Source organism: Perognathus longimembris, chromosome 17 (assembly GCF_023159225.1).
Source record: "Perognathus longimembris pacificus isolate PPM17 chromosome 17, ASM2315922v1, whole genome shotgun sequence".
NCBI classification, from domain to species: domain Eukaryota; kingdom Metazoa; phylum Chordata; class Mammalia; order Rodentia; family Heteromyidae; genus Perognathus; species Perognathus longimembris.
This window is the reverse complement of record NC_063177.1, coordinates 13,998,470-14,017,090: the sequence shown is the minus strand read 5'-3', so window position 1 is coordinate 14,017,090 and position 18,621 is coordinate 13,998,470. Positions and strand designations below refer to the sequence as shown.

The 18,621-nt window shown below is 44.9% G+C and overlaps 1 protein-coding gene across 1 annotated transcript; it reads right to left on the bottom strand.

Moving 5' to 3' along the window:
- Positions 1-634: 634 nt before the first annotated feature.
- On the bottom strand, positions 635-18,620 carry Atpaf2 (ATP synthase mitochondrial F1 complex assembly factor 2). Its single transcript, XM_048365471.1, has 8 exons — positions 18,318-18,620; positions 10,107-10,151; positions 9,752-9,897; positions 8,196-8,293; positions 6,732-6,812; positions 3,717-3,829; positions 3,159-3,274; positions 635-1,147 (listed from the first exon to the last, which is right to left on the bottom strand). The coding sequence occupies exons 1-8, from the start codon at positions 18,448-18,450 to the stop codon at positions 1,010-1,012; spliced, it is 870 nt and encodes a 289-aa protein (XP_048221428.1). The 5' UTR covers positions 18,451-18,620; the 3' UTR covers positions 635-1,009.
- Position 18,621: the final 1 nt, after the last annotated feature.

The following is an 18,621-nucleotide window of genomic DNA, read 5'->3' as shown; positions in this document are numbered from 1 at the left end:
TCCAAACTAGCAGTATATGTGGGTGACCTTGCCAAACTCATGAGAGCTTTTTTTAATCAGTCATGGGGCTTGAACTCAGGGCCTAGGCACTCTCCCTGAGTTTTTTCACTCAAGGCTAACTCTCTACCACTTTGAGCCACAGCACACTTCTGGTTTTTGAGTGGTTAATTGGGGATAAGAGTCTCATGGACTTTCCTACCCAGGCTGGCTTCAATGATCTTCAGATGATCTTGATCTTCAGATCTGTCTCCTGAGTAGCTAGGATTACAGTTGTGAGTCACCAATGCCCAGCTTCCCATGAGAGCTTTTAAACTAGAATGTACTTACATTTTCTATTTTCAAGAGTAAATCAATTTTCTAAAACAGTAGAAACAAATAACTAGCTTAGACCAAGGACTCACTTTCAAAAGACTGTTTGATGAAAAATCAGGGAAGAAAGCCTTCAGGCTGAAGAATGAAGACACAAATAGAGTTGTCTATGGTGACAGGATCGTTTCCCCAGCATGAGGTTCCCAGCTATGTGTAGCAGATATCAAAATGCCATGGGAGATAAGCTGTTCAACCTTGATGACAAAGCCCAGACGAAACAAGAATGCAAAATGCAGATGCACACACAAAAACAGGACCCAACATATTTCCAGGATACAGAAATATTTAATAAAACCAAGTGGAGACAAAGTCACTTGTACCATGTATTCCCCTTACTTGCTGCTGACCAGGCCAGGGGCTCCTGGGTTGGAATCATGCTGACTTCCAAAGGCCATATTGTGTCTTACAAACTACTCAGGACAGTGCTGAGCAAGGACAAGCCCCAAAAGCCATGGGAGCCTCAGGCACAGGCCAAGGAAGCCCCCATGTCTAGTCTGAGGAAGTTCCCACATGCAAGCTGGGAACACTAGAGGCAGACTGGGGAGCTCCACAGGTCAAAGGATCCCACAGTTAGGGAAGGCCAGGCCAGGAGAGCTGTAGCTGTACAAGCTGTGTCCAGGTGGTGTGTGCAACACAGGGCTCACTCCTTCAGGAGTTTGTGCTTGACTGTGGAGCTCTCCGAGCAGAGGTGGACAAAAAGGGTGCCAGCAGCGGTGCGGGCACGCAACTCCTGTAGTTCATAGTCGTGGGCCCACTCAATGTTACCCCATTTCTGGATCTGAGGAGAGGACAAAGCAAGGTGTTGGGTAAGCTGTCTGATTTGGCAGCCTGTTGGCCAGAACCATGTTCCTTTCCCTTTGCTAGGCTGAAGGGCAACCCCACCTTGTCAAAACACATGAGACATGTGTTGGAGGTAGCAGGTAAGACTACCCAGTTGGCCGGAGAGGTGTTTGTACTCTCTGGAGTAGGGTTGCACAAGTAGATTCAGGCCCAGGACCAGGGGCTGCCCACTACTGGATAGGCACTGGGTACCAGAACCCTGCATGTCTCTTCTGAGGGAGCCTGACCCAGGTTCTAGTCCTTATTCCATACTTCCCAACAGGAGTCCAGCATGAGGCAGGCTGCAAACTGTCATGTCAGCCACATCACCATGCAAGGATGCAAGTGCTACCCATGGTGGTGGAATAAATAAATGAGGCCAGTGTTCATGTGGCTTCAGTTCTGACCCTGGGCAAGTGTTAGAACTGCAGAGGTCCTGCTCTGCACACCAGAGACAGGCTGTAGACTCTCTCCAGGACTCAAAAATGAATGGGAGGAACCCCCAGACACAATGTAGCAATCAGACATAAGTGTGATTCCAATCCAATCAGTTGGCTTCTCACTAACCCAGTTAGTCTAGAAACACAGAATCTACCAGGCTACACAAGCTACCCACATTTCTGGCTACCCAGTCCCAGTTTGCACACAACTCTAATAGGTCATCTAAGTTTCAACCTTCATTTTATATCAGCTCATCTATGATCTTTTAGTCCTCATTTTGGGCAGAATGAAAATCAAAGTACAGAAGATGAAAGCCTGGTGTGGGTCCAGTAGTCAAAGGCACAGCCCTTGCAAAGGCTGGGGGTGTGATTCAAGTGGCAGAATGCCTAGCAAGCAGGAGACTCTAAGGTCAACGTTCAAGTCAGGAAGTGGCACTGTGGCTAAAGTGGTAGAGCACTCGCCTTGAGCTGAAAAGCTCAGGGACAGTGCCCAGGCCCAGAGTTCAAGCTCTACAACCAAGAAAAAAAAAAGTTCAAATCACATTATCACCAAACAAAAAAAAAAAAAAACCCTAAAGGAGAAAAATCACAAAACAAAAAGCCAAAGCAGAGACCAGAACAGAAGCCAGGTTTCTCTGGGTCTCCACTCAGCTCCAAATTCCTCACAAGTGACCCCCTTCGCATGAAATTGGTTCTGACACTTAGGGAATGGCTAGCCAACTCTGTTGTACAGAAAATTTTGTGGGATTTTTCTTTGCATTTGCCCAAGCAAACAAATAAATATTCCAAGAAGGCAGAATTTGTCTTTCGGCTTAAAAAAAAAATCATACCAGGGATCAACTCATAATAGCAATTAACCTTCTGAAGTTGGAAGAATTACAACATCTATAACAAAAGGACTGAAAGGAACAACATCATTTTCAGAGTTAAAAAATGCAACTGATAGCATAGCAAACCTTCATTCAAACCTACTAAAGCAAACAAAGCTTGTGTACAAACAACAGCTACCCCTCTGCTTGCTGGCCAAATGAAATGTGAGGATATGAACACCTAGATGACTTAAGAGCATACAGACTTCTGTCACCTCAGCAAGCCTATTCTACCAGGTCATAAAACTCAAGTGCAGAGTGGGGCCTTGATCCTAGTCACCCAGACCTGGCTTACAAACTCCAGCTGGCATGTTTTTCAGAGATTTGACCTGGTGCCTCAGTTTCCTTTCTGTGTAAAATGAAAGATAAGCACAACTTTCCCCTGGCAAGACTGTTAAGAAGTAAAAGGTAAGGGGAGTACTTAGCTTCTTTTCTTGTGGTGCTACAGATGAAACCCAGGGCCTCAAGCAGGCTAGTTAAATGCTATAAATGTGAGCTGTAATGCCAACACTGACAACACTTTCATTGTTCCTTAGCTTTTGTATGTACATGAAAATAATAAAGGTCAGGTTTACATAAAAATGTCAGGTAGGTTGGTCACAGCCCCCAACACCTGTAAATTAGGAAGGGATGAGTCAGGGACCTAAGATCAGCATCTCACCTGGTATTCCTCCTCCAAGCGTGACAGCAGCACAGCCTGCTCCACTGTGAGGTGCAGGTCAATCAGACCTAAGGTTAGTACCATGGACTTGAGCTGGGCCACTACAAACTCAATCCCTGCAGAAACAGCCACATTAGAAACAGGGCAGCTGCAACAACCTTCTTATAAGTTCCTACACAGAGACTAGGAGAGCAGGGCAAAGGCACACCAGGGGCTTGGTCTACTTTCCTGGAAGGCTTTCTTTGTGACATGTCTCTGTAATTCCCTAAGTGGAACATTATCTGAACCCCGCCAATCATGAGCCTTTTCCCAAGTCCCTACCCAGTGACTGGCTTACAACATGGGTATATCACCCACGTCAGGCCAATGAGTTACAAACTTCTGACTTGTTGTGGAAAGGGAAAACCCAATTTTCTCCTGGAAAGTTTGATCCCAGAGTATGAGTGAAAGAGTTGGCAGTAGAGCCAGCCAGTCTCCATGTTCAGAGCACCCCAGAAGGGGACAAGCTGACTTGCATCACATCTGCAGGCCCCTGTCCTGTGGAAGCTCAATGCTTACCTTGTAGGGCCCACATGTTGTAAGATGCCAAGTGGTTGGTGAGTACCTCCCGAGTCTTGGCAGGGATGCTGGGTCCCATTATGCTGGTGGAAGAGCCAATCTCCACTCCATATCTGAAAGCAAAGAACTTTGGCATGTTCCTGGCATGCTGTGTTCTAAGAGCAGCCCAGTTTTTCACTAAAGGCAAAAACCTAAAGATAGCATGTAGCCAAAGGACTATCCTTGGGGACCCTGGGAGCAGCAGTCCCTGGTCAGTAGCCTCCTGTCTAACCAACCCTAGAAGCAAATCCTGAGGAGCTGAAAGTTCCCTAAATAATGTCACAATCCTGTAATGAATGCTTGTCTGAAATGCAGTCACTTGCTCAGAATCCCTACCAAAATAGTGGGTAACTTGCTTTTTAAAATATTTTCAGCTGGGTGCTAATGGTTCAAGCCTATAATCCTAGCTACTCAAGAGGCTGAGATCTGAGGACAGCAATTTGAAGCCAGCCTGGGCAGGAAAGTCTGTGAGATACCTATCTCCAATTAATCACAGAAAAAGCCAGAAGTGGTACTATCACTCAACTAGTAGAGTGCTAGCCTTGAGCAAAAGGAGCTTTGCGACAGTGCTCATGCCCTAGAGTTCAAGGCCCAGGACCAGAAAAATTTTTTTTTTTAATTTTAAATAAATAAATAAACACTTCTTTAAGACAATGTTTATGTGTCCTGTGTTACTAGTAATTTTTTTCAAATATTTATCATGCCTCTATAATACACAAAGTACTGATTTTGATCTGTGATCTTTGGGATATGAACTGGCTTCAAGAGGAGATACATACTCGAGAATAACAATAACTAGGAGGCTGAGGATGTAGCTAAGTAGGAAACTATGCTTACTGTGAGCTGGGTTGAAATCACAGCACAACATACACACTTAAAAAAAAAAAAAAGAATAGCCCAGCCAGATACTAGTGGCTCATGCCTGTAATCCTAGCTACTCAAGAGGCTGAGATCTGAGGACCATGGTTCAAAGCCAGCCTGGGCAGAAAAGTCTGTGGGACTCATCTCTAACACCAGAAAACCAGAAGTAAGGCTATGGCTCAAAGTGGCAGAATACTAGCCTTGTGCAAAAAAGCTCAGGGACAGTACCCAGGCCCTGAGTTCAAGCCCCAAGACTGGCAAGAAAAAAAAGAAAAAATCATATATATAAGTCAAGTCACTGGTGACTCATGCCTATAATCCTAACTACTCCGGAGCTGAGATCTGAGGATTGTGGTTGAAAGCAGGCCTGGGCAGGAAAGTCCATGAGACTCATCTCCAATTAATCACAGAAAAAGCCAAAGTGGCACTGTGGCTCAAAGTAGTAGAGTGCTAGCCTTGAGTAAAAAGAAGCCAGGAACAGTGCTCAGGCCCTGAGTTCAAGCCCCAGGACTAGCAAAAAAAAAAACAAAAAAACCCAAAAACCCTATATGAAACACAGGAAAAGCACACATAAAGAGGTAAAAAAAAATCTCTGTAACTTTCTTTCACATATCTTCTTTCTAATACTTAAAAATAATCTTGCTGAAATTACTTTTCTTTTGTCTTTTTTTGCCAGTTATGGGGCTTGAACTCAGGACCTTGGCTTGTCCCTAAGTTTCTATGCTCAAGGCTAGCAATCTGCCTCTTGAGCCTTTTCTGTTTATGTGTTGCTGTGGAATCAAACGCAGGGCTTCATGCATGCTAGGCAAGCACTCCACTACTAAGCCACATTCCAAGCCATGAAACGACTTTTCTCTGTGTGTGTTTATAGGGTCTCACTGTGTAGCCCAGGCTGGCCTCAATCTTGTGATTCTCATGCTGCAGCCTCTGGAGTACTAGAGTTACAGGTATGTGTCACTCCCACTACCCCAGCTCCTTACTGAATTTTCTAATAGTACATAGGGAATATAGGAAACTTTTATGTAAACTATTAGGGACTGAACATCTCAACTGCCAGAAAAACTTGATTTTGTACCATAGTAAAGATCTCCAGGTACCTAAGTCAGTATTAGAGGTCATTACATCCCAAAATACCATTGTATTTTTAACATAATACCACAGTTGTTTCAGTTTTCCTGTCTTGTACAGTACTGGACCTGCTTTTTCTTTAAAAATCTCAGGATGTGGTTAGGGGTGTTAAGTTGTATCCAAGAGAACCAAAACTCTAATCACAATACTGCCAGAACAGAACACAGGATGCATAGGCCATTGTGAGCACTCAGGAAATGAGAAGCAAATAAATGGGGCAGGCTGGCTGGCAGATATCACTTTTGTGAAAAAATGCTATAGCAAAAAAAATATTCCAAGTGAGTTACAAAACAAGTGACATGAAAACCAACCCTTCCTCGTTTCCCTTGGCATGAAATGAAATTGAACCTATTTTGCCACCATACCAATAGTCTGTTCAACTTTGTACTCATAAGAACCTTCCTGTTAAAGAAAAATATTAGGTATTATCAATTCCTAGAAACCACACATCCACAGGATGTTCCAGTTTTACAAGAAGCTACCTAACTCCTGTTCAGGTGCATATGTATGTAACATGTTATTTGGTGATTTTTATTTAACAGTGTGGTCATTGTAACAAAGATAAAAATAACTGCCAAAATTTGAGCAGTCACCTCTGCTATGCAGGCCGTTAAGCTTACTGGGAAGTAGGAATTAGTCCCTTTCTAGATAAGGAAGGAAACAAACTCAGAGAGATCAACTCAATAGACCAAAGTCACACAAATAATGGCAGAGCTGGTATTCAAACCAACACTGTGGTCTTGACCCCCAGAGGCAGGAGGGCTGGGACCTCTGGTGCTTCCTGGGAACACAGAACTGTCCCTATATTCTGGTAGCAGGTACTCAGGGCATGGTGTGAATGAGTTCAAGGAACATTTTCCCCAAGGTGATTAGGAACTAAGAAAGCCAACTAGCTAGGGGCATCGGGTGCCCAGTGTGACTGACTCCAGCACCCTCCCCAACTCCAAGCCCATTCAGTGTTCTCTGCCTTTTCAGTGTTCATCTTACCTTTTCTCAGCCCACTCTATGATTGGATCCCACTCATTCTTTTGAAGCTCCACTAATGTCTCTGGCTCTTCCACCCTGTAGCTAATTCATTGTAAAAATCACCTTCATTAATAAAAAAGTACAATTCATTCAGGGACAGAAAAGGAAAACAAAATGGTAACAAGCAAAAATTTCCCACCACCAACCAAGTGCCCCAAGTCTTATTCCCTAAAGCAGTGTTTTTCCAAGTATGGCCTTGAGCTCTGAGACATCCAGGCCAAATCCCATAGCTAAGGGGATGGAGCCTGGTGATCTGTCCTTACAATTTCTCTAAGAGATTCTAGTACAACTTGAGCTTGTGAACCTCTGCCCTAAACGCTTGCAGCACTATTACTACAGTCCCACTCAGAAACAGATCCAGTCTAACAACCATACCCCAGATCCCAGGCCCAGAGATATGCCAGGAACTCTAATGGTATTCCTGCCCTGGCCCCTCCCAAGACACCATGTTCTTGGCCACAGAAGAGTCCTTATTGACAATCCAGAAGCCCAGCCACCTCTTGGCTCAGACACTAGACCTTAGGGGACAACCAGAGAGGCTAAGCTATGCCACAAGTTTTGAGTCACTTAAAGGGAGCCAAGCTGCAAAGCTTCCTGACTGGGAATCCTAGGGGTGCTATAGAAAGGTGCTATAGTCTCATGTAGGGAACAGAGAACATGCCTGTGTGGAAAAGCTGAGCTTCCATACATTGGAATGTTTGGGAAAAGTAAATTTGACAGACTTTCCTCCTTCTACCCCAACCCATAAGGGAGAGGTAGAAGCTCTGGCATCCCATCTTTTAGTTCCCTTCCCAAGGGGTCTGGCCTTCCTTCATTTCTTATCAGGACCCCTATAGAGTTTTTACAAGACCCCTCTCCTGCCTGACCTTCCAACAACGGATCCCACCACCAATCTCTAATTGACCCATAGGCCACTCCCTTCCAGAGCATCTGGCTGATATCCTCTGTCATCCCTAGGGACCCCTGAGCATTGGGGCCAGCAGACACCCAACTGCAAGAGTTGTTCTTTCCATATCACTGTCTAATTAGGCATTAGCCAAATAATATAGAAATGAGGGGAGAATTCAGACCTGGAGGCCAGTCCTTATTATCTGTAATGATAGGATTGTCAAAGTGCAAATGTGGGAATGTGACAATGGCAGAGTCAGGGTCAGACACCCTGCTGGGGTTGGCAAATGAGTCCTGAGGTCCTGAAACCTAGAAGAGCTATGTATAAGTGACTATGCCCCCTTTCCCCAGACCATGGAACACCATGTGCTTTGGCAGTCTTCCTCCAGGATCTGCAGAGTGGCTACATTCTAATGTCAAGCAGGCTGCCTTCCTTCTCTCTGGCTTCTTCCACTCGCAACTTTCTGGGCAAATGAGGCAAAGTAGCCCAAGGGATTCACTCAACCCAGGAGGATTATTCCTCCAAATGCCAATTACCAGATGGTGTCAGTGTCCAGAAACTTCACAGCTGCCCGAATCAGCTGATCCTTGTTTCTCTGAGTTGGGTTGTCCAAGGATGTGTTGCACAACGTGGTCTGAATCAAAAGGCAGAAAGGGCCCTGTCATTACCTGTGGGGTTCAGGCAAAAGCCCCGCTTAGAGGACACTGCAATTGACTCACATAAAACAACAGAGTGAGAAGAGGACAACACCATAGGACTCTGGGCTCAGGTGTCCTCACAGCTGCAGCATGTGCATGCCCCTATGGAGTATGCACGGTAACAGGCTCTGCTCACAGCTCTATGTGTGCTCGTATCCCAGGCTACTTATTTTTACTTAATTTTTTTCATGCTCATTATTACCATGCTCTGCTGTGTTTAATTTAACCCTCATAATAATGCTTTGGAATAGACTCTATTATTGTGCCCATTTCAGATATGTGGAAACTGAGGCCCAGAAAGGTGAAACATGCCCTTACATAGAATAAATAACATAGGTACACAGTCAGAGAACCAGCAGCTGGTTCCCTTACCACCTTAGAAGGCAGGAAAACAAATCACACTAGGATCAAGATAATTTTCCAGATTTACCTTGGCATGAGGCAGTTTCTCAGCTCACTTAGTTTGTGGCCCTGATCACTCTAATTTCATCAGCTAATCAAGGAGCAGGTGGCACCTCAGCATCTGTGCTGTGGTGAGAAGGCCCACCTGGTCTCTGTGTCAAAGTTGAACACAGCAATGACCAGCATGAGAGTAGAAAGCTAGAGCTGACTGAGCACCACGCTGAGCGGGAAACCATGCTGAGGGCTTTCCATGTGTCACCTCATTGAATCCCGACCACAGCTCCATAAGGCAGCTATGTTACCACTCATCTGTCACAAGATGGAAGACATGGGGCTGAGAAAGGGGCAGCAGGTTGCCCAAGGTTACAATGTAAAGGCTGCAGAGGTTAAACTCGAAGTTTGCCTGATTCCTGCCCACTCTGTCCTAGTGCCTCAGAGAGCCACCTTTGTGTAGGGGACAAGGTAAGGAGGGCTTTACAGGGCACCTTGGTTCTGCATCCAACCAAAATTTACTGAGTGCCATCTAAACTTCCTGCTGGGGCTGCTGAGTAACAGACATAACCACTGCCCTTCTGTCGCTCACCAGGCAGAAGAGACAAATACTAAATGTGCAATCATAAAACAGCCCATTACAGATTGTCTAAGTGCTGACAGAACAAATGACCAACTGCTATAATCAAAACTAAGAAAGCAAGCAGTCAGCAAGGTGACATCTGTCCTGAGACCACAGCAGGAGCCAGTTATGCAGGACAGTGTCCCTAGCAGAGGGATCTGCAGGTGAAAGAGCCCTAGGCTAGACAGGAAAAGAGCTTGGCCTATTCAAATCCTAGAGCTACAACCCTGGCAGACAAGAACCACACATATTTCCCCCCCCCATCCCGCACCCTGCCGCACTACACCTTGCCACAATTTGGTAGAATCTAAATTTTTTTGCCAGGCAGCCTAGCCCTTGGCAAGTATCAGACTGTCAATTTGCACAGGGAGCGTGTTACCAGGTGCATGGTGTAGAACTTGATTGTATCCTGCTGGGAGTCCCATTCAGTGGCCACTGCAATGGCTAGGGCTTCACTGGGGACTGTAAAGAGCTTGGCTTGGGGAGTTTTCAGCTTCCTGTGGTCCAGGTTTATCTCAAAGCCACCTTGAAAGATCAAATAAAAAACTCTCAGAGACTGTGAAGTGGAATCAAGTGACCATTTCTATATTTAGCCCCTTGAATTGGTGCACACAGAGACAATATCTGACAAAAGTGCCAAGGATAATCCTGCCACTGAACCAGCTGGAGATGAAACATGTGTCCAACCATTCACACACAAAAAAAGGAGGCAGTCAAAAATTTCAGACACTCACCTTCACCCTGTGTGATGCTGACATTCTGATAAAACCTCTTCCTTTCTGTAAGACAGATTTTTTTTAGAGAGGTAGTTTAAAGAAGCATGGAGAGATTCAGGAGGCGACAAGACTAGCTTACATCATTACTGCTAATGCTGATTGATTGGCTTGATTTTCACATCACCATTCAAGGTCTGCCCTAGTCTACAGCGTAATCAACAGCCTCTGATTAAAGCTGGGGGAAGGGAACATCTGTTCTCCAGGGACTAGGAAGGAACAGGACTGATAGTTTTGGAGCCAGGAGCAAGTCTGGTCAGGAGCAGACTGTGGCCTTAGCATTTCCCATACTACCTACTTTAACATCTAAACATGTCTGCCTCCCCTCCCCAAGCCAGCACAACACACCAAATCTAAATTAGGTGTCTGAGTAGAGGAGAGCTAGAAACCACTTTCAGTCAAGGCTCTGATGTCTCTGAGAAGGGCAAGTGGGAAATCTGTGTGTATGTGTAAGTGTATGTGTGTGTATGTGTATGCAGTGCATGCGTGTGTGCATATGATGTGCAAGCAGAAAATAAAGCTCTCCCAGGAGCTTTTCCCATCCTCTCTCTCCAATTAATTAACCTAATTAACCAGCTTGCTTGTGTATTCAACAGGAACTCCAAACACTTCCTTTAAGAAGAGGGAAAATGGGCTAGGGGCTTAGCTCAAGTAGTAGAGTGCTTGCCTGGCAAATACAAGGCCCTGGGTTCAATTCCCAGTGCTGGGGGTTAAAAAAAAAAATAAGAAGAAGAAGGGGGAATATCTACATCCTGATTTTTTTTTTAGATTCTGAAAATTTGGGAAAACTTGATATGTGTGCCAGGCAGGAGAGGGAAGGTTAGTGGAAAGGGGACACAGGTTCTGCTCCAAATGTATCACTCACTTGCATAAACCTTACTTGCTATCATTAGTGCTTAAAGCTAGTGGACCCATAACTGCATTTCCTGTACTTTTTTTTAAAATTAAGGCCCAAATTGTTTTCCCAAAGAACTATTTGCATGTCTACCACTTGTCCTGCACCATTCTAGGCACTTAGGATACTACAGTGAGTAAAAGAGATAACAAAGTCTTGCCTTTGTAGAAACAAAACAAACTTTGTTTGTTTGTTTGTTTTTTTGGCCAGTCCTGGGGCTTGGACTCAGGGCCTGAGCACTGTCCCTGGCTTCTTTTTGCTCAAGGCTAGCACTCTGCCTCTTGAGCCACAGCGCCCCTTCTGGCCATTTTCTGTATATGTGGTGCTGGGGAATTGAACCCAGGGCCTCATGTATACGAGACAAGCACTCTTGCCACTAGGCCATATCCCCAGCCCACAAACTTTTTTTTTTAAGTGACAAGATATGATCTGAGATAATGAGGTACACTTCACCACCTTCATGTGAAATTGTAACACCAAGTCTGTCACCCATTTGACACCAAAACAGATTTCAACCACACTAGAGCTTTTCAATGTCCCTACTTTACTATCCAACTTCATTATTATTATTATTATTATTATTATTATTATTATTATTATTTTGTCAGTTCTGGGGCTTGAACTCAGGGCCTAGGTGCTATCCCTGAGCTTTTCTGTTCAAGGCTAGTGCTCTTACCCTAAGCCAGAGCTCTACTTCCAGTTTTCTGGTGGTTAATTAGACATGAGTCACATGGACTTTTCCTTCCTGGGATGGCTTTGAATCATGATTCTCTGGCTCCTGAGTATCTAGGATTACCCACATGAGCCACCAGCCCCCAGACCCCATTATATTTAAATGGCAATCAGATAAGGGCCAGAGGGTTCCTTCTCTATGCCATGTCTAGATGGAGGTATCTAGGTTACATCTGTTGTTTTCTGTGCCATCCAGGCAGGAGCTAGGTGAAACTCTGAGCACTCTAGCTCAACACTGAGAATCTCCTTGTGAACTACAGGAAGCCTTCTGAAGCTGGGTGCTTATGGCTTACATCTGTAATCCTAGATACTCAGGAGACTGAGCTGTGAATATTGTGGTTCAAAGCCAGTCTGGGCAGGAAAGTTCATGAGACTCTTATCTCCAATTAAACACACACACACACACACACACACACACACACACACACACACACACGTGCACCAAAAGTGGAGCTGTGGCTCAAGTGATAGAGTGCTATGAGTTAAAAAGCTCTAGGACAATGCCCAGGCCCAAAATTCAAAATAAAGAGAACAAAAAAAGACCCCTGAGTGTTCAGACCTTACGGACTGATTTGGTTTTGGAGGTGTGTGGAAGTAGTCTCCAGAATAGAAATTACTTGCAAGAAGCTCCAGTCTTCAGAAAGCACAAGTTTTCGAGGGCTGGAAAGACATTCAGAAGGAGAGACTGAAGCAGGGAAAGGCTAGAGATGCCCAGAGAGGGTCATTAGGCACAGAGTTGCAGGAACTGGGAGACAGGTAAGTCACAGTAAAGAGAACAATGGGAACCAAGTAAAAGGTTCACATAGACAAACAAGAATGCGATCTGGACAATTCATTTGGTAGAATCCATGAACCCCAACAATGTCACAGTCAGTAATTCTTCACTTGGGCCCTCAAGGGTCCGGGTTACATAAGACAAATCTTGAAACTCATAGTCTCAGCAAATGCAGGGTTTGTTAACTCCAACAGGAACACCATCTTTGAAAGAGAAAGAAATAGCTACTTTTTGGAGGATCCTGTAGCTGTAGAACTAGGGCCTATTTTGAGTATGAATCACTGCCTTTTAGAACATCTGTGGAAAAAACACACACAGTGCTTTTTCAGAGACAGTTCTGTAGACCACGCAGATGCAAAAAAAAAAAAAATGGGTATGTGAAAGAGTGTTAATTTACAGAGCTGGCTATAAGAAAACAGACTATGTAAGCAGAGAACAACTTCAAAACCCTGCCCATGTAAAGAGTGATGAATAGAAAATTAATGTCCTTTGGGTCTCTTTCTCCACCTCCCACCAATAGCTGCTTCAATTCCTATAAAGAAGCAAACTGTTTTCTTCTATATTACTTCCTCTATAGCCCTCTTGTCCCAGTCTATATGGATTGGTGAGAGATCTTTCAAAAAATTGTTATTGGTGCTGGGAATATGGCCTAGTGGTAGAGTGCTTGCCTCATCTACATGAAGCCTTGGGTTCAACTCCTCAGCATACCATAGATAGAAAAAGCCAGAAGGGGTGCTGTGGCTCAAGTGATAGAGTGCTAGCCTTGAGTAAAGAGAAGCCAAGAACAGTGCTCAGGCCTTGAGTCCCAAGCCCCAGCACTGGCAACAAAACAAAACAAAACAAAAATTATTAATAAGGAGTTGTACGAAGAGGTTACAATTCCATAAGTCAAGGAATGAGTACAATGCTTCTTGCACAATGTCAGCCTTTCCTTAATTTTGCCCCATTTGGTAAGAGATCTTTTAACCAGGCACAATTTCCAGACTGACCTTCACTTCAGAAAGACTCGATGCCTCAGGAACTACAACTCCCAGAGTATACTAAGAGGAAGTGCTCCCCTCAGAAACAACTCAACACCTTTATCTTTTAAAACAGTGCCACCTGGAGGGCCTAGAACTTTAAAGCTGAAATCCTAATAGGGAAGTGCTCTATCTCTAACCTTAGGATAGCTCCAACCTCAGGTATCAAAATTTTTCAGTACAAGCTAGGCAATGGTGGCTCACACCTGTAATCCTACCTACTCAGGAGGCTAAGATCTGAGGATCGTGGTTCGAACTCAGCCCAGGCAGAAAAGTCCCGGTGAGACTCGTATCTCCAATTATCCACTCAAAAACTGGAAGTGGCACTGTAGCTCAAGTGATAGAGTGCTAGCCTTGAGCACAAGGAGACTGAGGGACAGTGTCCAGGCCCTGAATTCAAGCCCCACAACAACGAAAGTACAGCTTTGCAGTGACTCACACCTGTAATTCTAGCTACTCGGGAGGCTGAGATCTAAGGATCATGGTTCCAAGGAGGACTCTTATGTCCAATTAATCACCAAAAATCTGGAAGTAGAGTTGTGGCTCAACTGGCAGAGCAGTTGCCTTGAGGAAAAACAAAACAAAACCTCAAGAATAGCACCCAGGGGCTAGGGATATAGCCTAGTGGCAAGAGTGCCTGCCTCGGATACACAAGGCCCTAGGTTCGATTCCCCAGCACCACATATACAGAAAACGGCCAGAAGCGGCGCTGTGGCTCAAGTGGCAGAGTGCTAGCCTTGAGCGGGAAGAAGCCAGGGATGGTGCTCGGGCCCTGAGTCTAAGGTCCAGGACTGGCCAAAAAAAAAAAAGAATAGCACCCAGTCCCTCAGTTCAAGTCCCCGGTCTTGGGGAGGGGAGGGGATGGAGGAGAAGGGGAAGAAAATATATTCATGTATGCATGGACAATAACCACATGAAATATGCTTGACATATGCAAGTCAAAACCACAATAAGCAGGGTATGGAGGCTCACACCTGTAATCTCAACACTCAGGAGGCTGTGGCAGAAGAGAGGGAGTTCCAGACCAGCCTGAACTAAAGAGTGACAACCTGTCAAACAAACAAGCAAAACAAAGCCCATGAGATTCTCTTCACACCCTTTAGGATGTCTATTAAAAAAAAGAAAAAAGAAAGAAAGAAAGAAAAAGACTATAGACATTAGCGAGTGCTGGAAAAGATATGGAGAAATTAGAGCCCTTATATCTACTAGAAGAAATGCAAAATGATAGACTACATGGAAAAGAGTCTAAAAGCTAAAGGTATATATTCAAGAGAAATAAAAATATAAAAGCCCCCACAAAAACTTGTATATATGAACAGTTATAGCAGCACTATTCATAATAAAGAAAGGGTGGACACAACCCACATGTTCATTAATGGATGAATGGATAAGGAGAATGTTGTATGTATGTATATAGATAGATATAGATATCTATATCTATATATCTATACACACACAAAAAAAACTCAGAATGCTACTTAATGATAAGAAAAGAATGTAATACTGATATATGACACAACACGGAAAACCTTAAAAACATTGTTTGAGCCAGGCACTGGTGGCTCACACCAGTCCTAGCTACTCAGGAGGCTGAGATCTGAGGATCCTGGTTTGAAGCCAGCCTAGGCAGAAAGTCCATGAGACTCTTTATGTCTAATAAACTACTCAAAAAAGCTGGAAGTGGCACTGTGGTTCAAGTGGTAGAGTGACAGCCTTGAGCACAGAGACTCAGAGACAGTGCCTAGGCCCTGAGTTCAAGCCCTAGGACAGGCAAAGAAAAAAGAAAAAAATCAAATTATAAAAAAGAGAAATCTACAAAGTAAGGAAGAAAAATAGTGGTTGTCTAGGGCTGGAGAGATGGAAATAATAAGGCAAAAAGTACAGATTTCTTTTTGACATGATGAAAAATACTCTAAAATTGATGGTAATGGTTGTACAACTCAGTGAATACACTAAAAACTACTGAATTTACACTAAATGAATGAATAAGCCTGTTAATTCTTCCAACCAAATGTGTAAATGCACTTTTTTCCAAATTATTCTTCATCTAGAGTAGGAGTTGTTGATCTTATTTCCGCAGAACCAGATAATATTCTAGGATGTGTAGGCCATATGGTCTCTATTGCAATGATTCAATCCTGCTATTATGGTGAAGGCAGCCATATAACATGTAAATGAATAAAGGTTGCTGTGTTCCAATAAAACTTTGTTGACAAAAACCAGTCTGATATACAGACTATATAAACTTCCTCAACCCATACCACATTACAGCACATAATGCCTTTCATGCAGTAGAGACACCGAGATACTAGCTTGTCCAGTTAGCAATTTGTAAACAGTAGAGACAAGACTTCCAGCCTTGACTTCTTGGGTATTTATTTGCCTCCAACCAGATATGCTGTTTGTTCAGAACACCTTCACCTACAGGCAGTTGACAGATCTCAGACAAGAACAGAACTAGGGGGCTGGGAATATAGCCTAGTGGCAAGAGTGCTTGCCTGGTATACATGAAGCCCTGGGTTTGATTCCCCAGCACCACATATATAGAAAATGGCCAGAAGTAGCACTGTGGCTCAAATGGCAGAGTGCTAGCCTTGAGCAAAAAGAAGGCAGGGACAGTGCTCAGGCCCTGAGTCCAAGCTCCAGGACTGGCAAAAAAAAAAAAAAAAAAAAAAAAAAAGTAAGAAAAAGAAAAGAACTAGAGGGCCATAATAGCTTTACCCAGTTCTCTTCTCTTCCACACCTCAATGACATCTCCCTAAACCGTTCTTCTCTTTTTGATGACCTTCTATGTTACAGATTTTCCTAAGTACCCAAGTTGAATCCGCTTGCAATAGAAGTCTTCATTGAGAAGGATCCACTTGGATTTATCCTCTACCACTCCAAAAATGCACAAACATCTCCTAATTGTCTCCTGTGGTGCACAGACCTGGCTCTCATGCATTCCTAATTCCCTTCGCCTTTGATTACTTACCATGTGCCAGGTATTCCTACTTGCCTAAACTATAAACTGGTAGGTCTGTAGTGCAAAGAAAAAAACATGGTAGATCAAGTGCCACTATGGCAAGCAAGCAGTATCCATCACCTAAATGAACCCAATGCTTTTGCCAACTTAGTGAACTCCTGAGTGTGTCCTTTTCATTTCTGTTGTGCCTCCCTGAGATGCCCTTCCTTTTTTATTTTCTTTTTCTGTTTTGCTTGAAATGAAGTCTCACTACATTGCCCAGCCTGGCCTCAAACTCCTTGGCTCAACTGATTTTCCCTCTTGGGTAGCTGGATTACAGGAGTGCACCATACCAGGCTTCCTTCTTTCTTTCTACTGGATCTGCATGACATTCCAGGCCTTCATTTGGGTCCCAATAAGTGAAATCTCAGGTCCCTGGTGCATCCAACCTCCTTCTCCATTTGGGAAAAACTATGGAACTTTACAGCCAGAAGGATCTTCACAGGTAACCTAGTGCTTCAACTCACCAAAGAATGAGGATATAGTACATGCCCAAGATCACAGTACCTCAGAGGTTCAATCGACACAAGACTCACATTGGGAGACAGCAGTGAGCTAGAGGGAGTATGGGGTGGGAGATCAGGATGGGAGACCAGGATGGAATGGGAAGTGGTGGGAGCTCAAGGCAGGAGACTGAAGCAGGTGGTGCTCCTGGGGGCCCCAGAGTACCCAAGGTCCTAACAGGGAGTATCAGAAAACCAGACTCAGCCGACAGAGGGAAGAAGCCAGGGACAGTGCTCAGGCCCTGAGTCCAAGCTCCCTTCTTCCACAATGCCAAATAGCCTATAGAGTTCTGAATTTCTTAAAGTGGACAATGCTGCAAGGATCCAAATGTTGTCACCTCTGGACATGTTGTAGATATTCAGCCCTTTTCCTCATTATTGAACTCTTACTCCATCTATTAGGCCCCAGCAGCAATGCCCTTTCACCTGAAACCCTTCTCGCTACTGAATACCCACCCACAACATCTACATACTTTAACACAGTATATTATAAGCTATCCAGCTTACTCAGGATAAGATAACCTGCACTTTACATCATCCAGGTGAGACCATCGGTCTTGACAACCACTGTGCTTTTTGACCCCAGCACAGAAAACCTAAATGAATGCGGTGCGTCATTGCTTTTGATTTACTGGAATCACTCTTGCTCTCACCCGAACATCTCTCCCCAGCGGCAGTGAAAGAGCCACCAACTTCTAGGCTTCATCATGGTCAGAGGATGGAGGAGGCACAGTGTCCATTCTCACTTAGAAGGTTCTAGAGAAGGTTAGGGTTGTTATAGGGTACTAGGACAGGGGCCTGGAACAGGCAGCGATGTGGGATGGACGTCGAAAGTCAGTCCCTTTAGTGCCAGGTTTTGTGCTAGATGCTGGGGCCAGCTTTTGCCCTGCACAAAGGTCAGAGTCTGGTCTGTGACCTTGGAAGTCTTGATCCGGAGATCAATTGCCCTGTCTGAAAGTAGCAAAAGCATTGGCCTCCCTCATTAAAGAAATTTATGGTCTTTGAGAAAAGCCTTACAGGCCAAATGTCAATCGCTGTCTCACACCCTAACAATGCTGTGTCCCCCTCTGGTCATCTCTACCCTAATCTGGGCTTCCTTTCCTATCTATAATAGGGCTGGATTGGTCTGAACAACCTCGTGGGTCTGAGCTTCGCCTGGATCACCCCACTCTGCACGCAAGAAATCTTGTACCAACTTAGCCGGTCGGAGCCCTGGCCAAAAGGTAACGTGTCCTGGACCTCACCTGTCGGCGGGGCATAGGCCCGGGCTGGGGGCTGGGGGGCTGACCGTGGCCTCGAGGAGGCGGCAGGGTCAGCCGCAGGCCGGTTCAGGAGGCGGAACCCAGGGTCCCGCAGCCGGATCCAGCTCCTCCACATGGTGCCAGAGGGGCTGGGAGGACTCGCGGCGCGAAACCCGAAAGCCGGAAGTAGAGCAAGGGATCCCTAAGCCGCAAGCTCGGGTTGTACGGAAACCTCTCACCGCCTCCTCAGAGCCATCAGCCTCCTCAGGACGCCGCCATGTTCCGCATGACACCTTCGGCGCGCCGT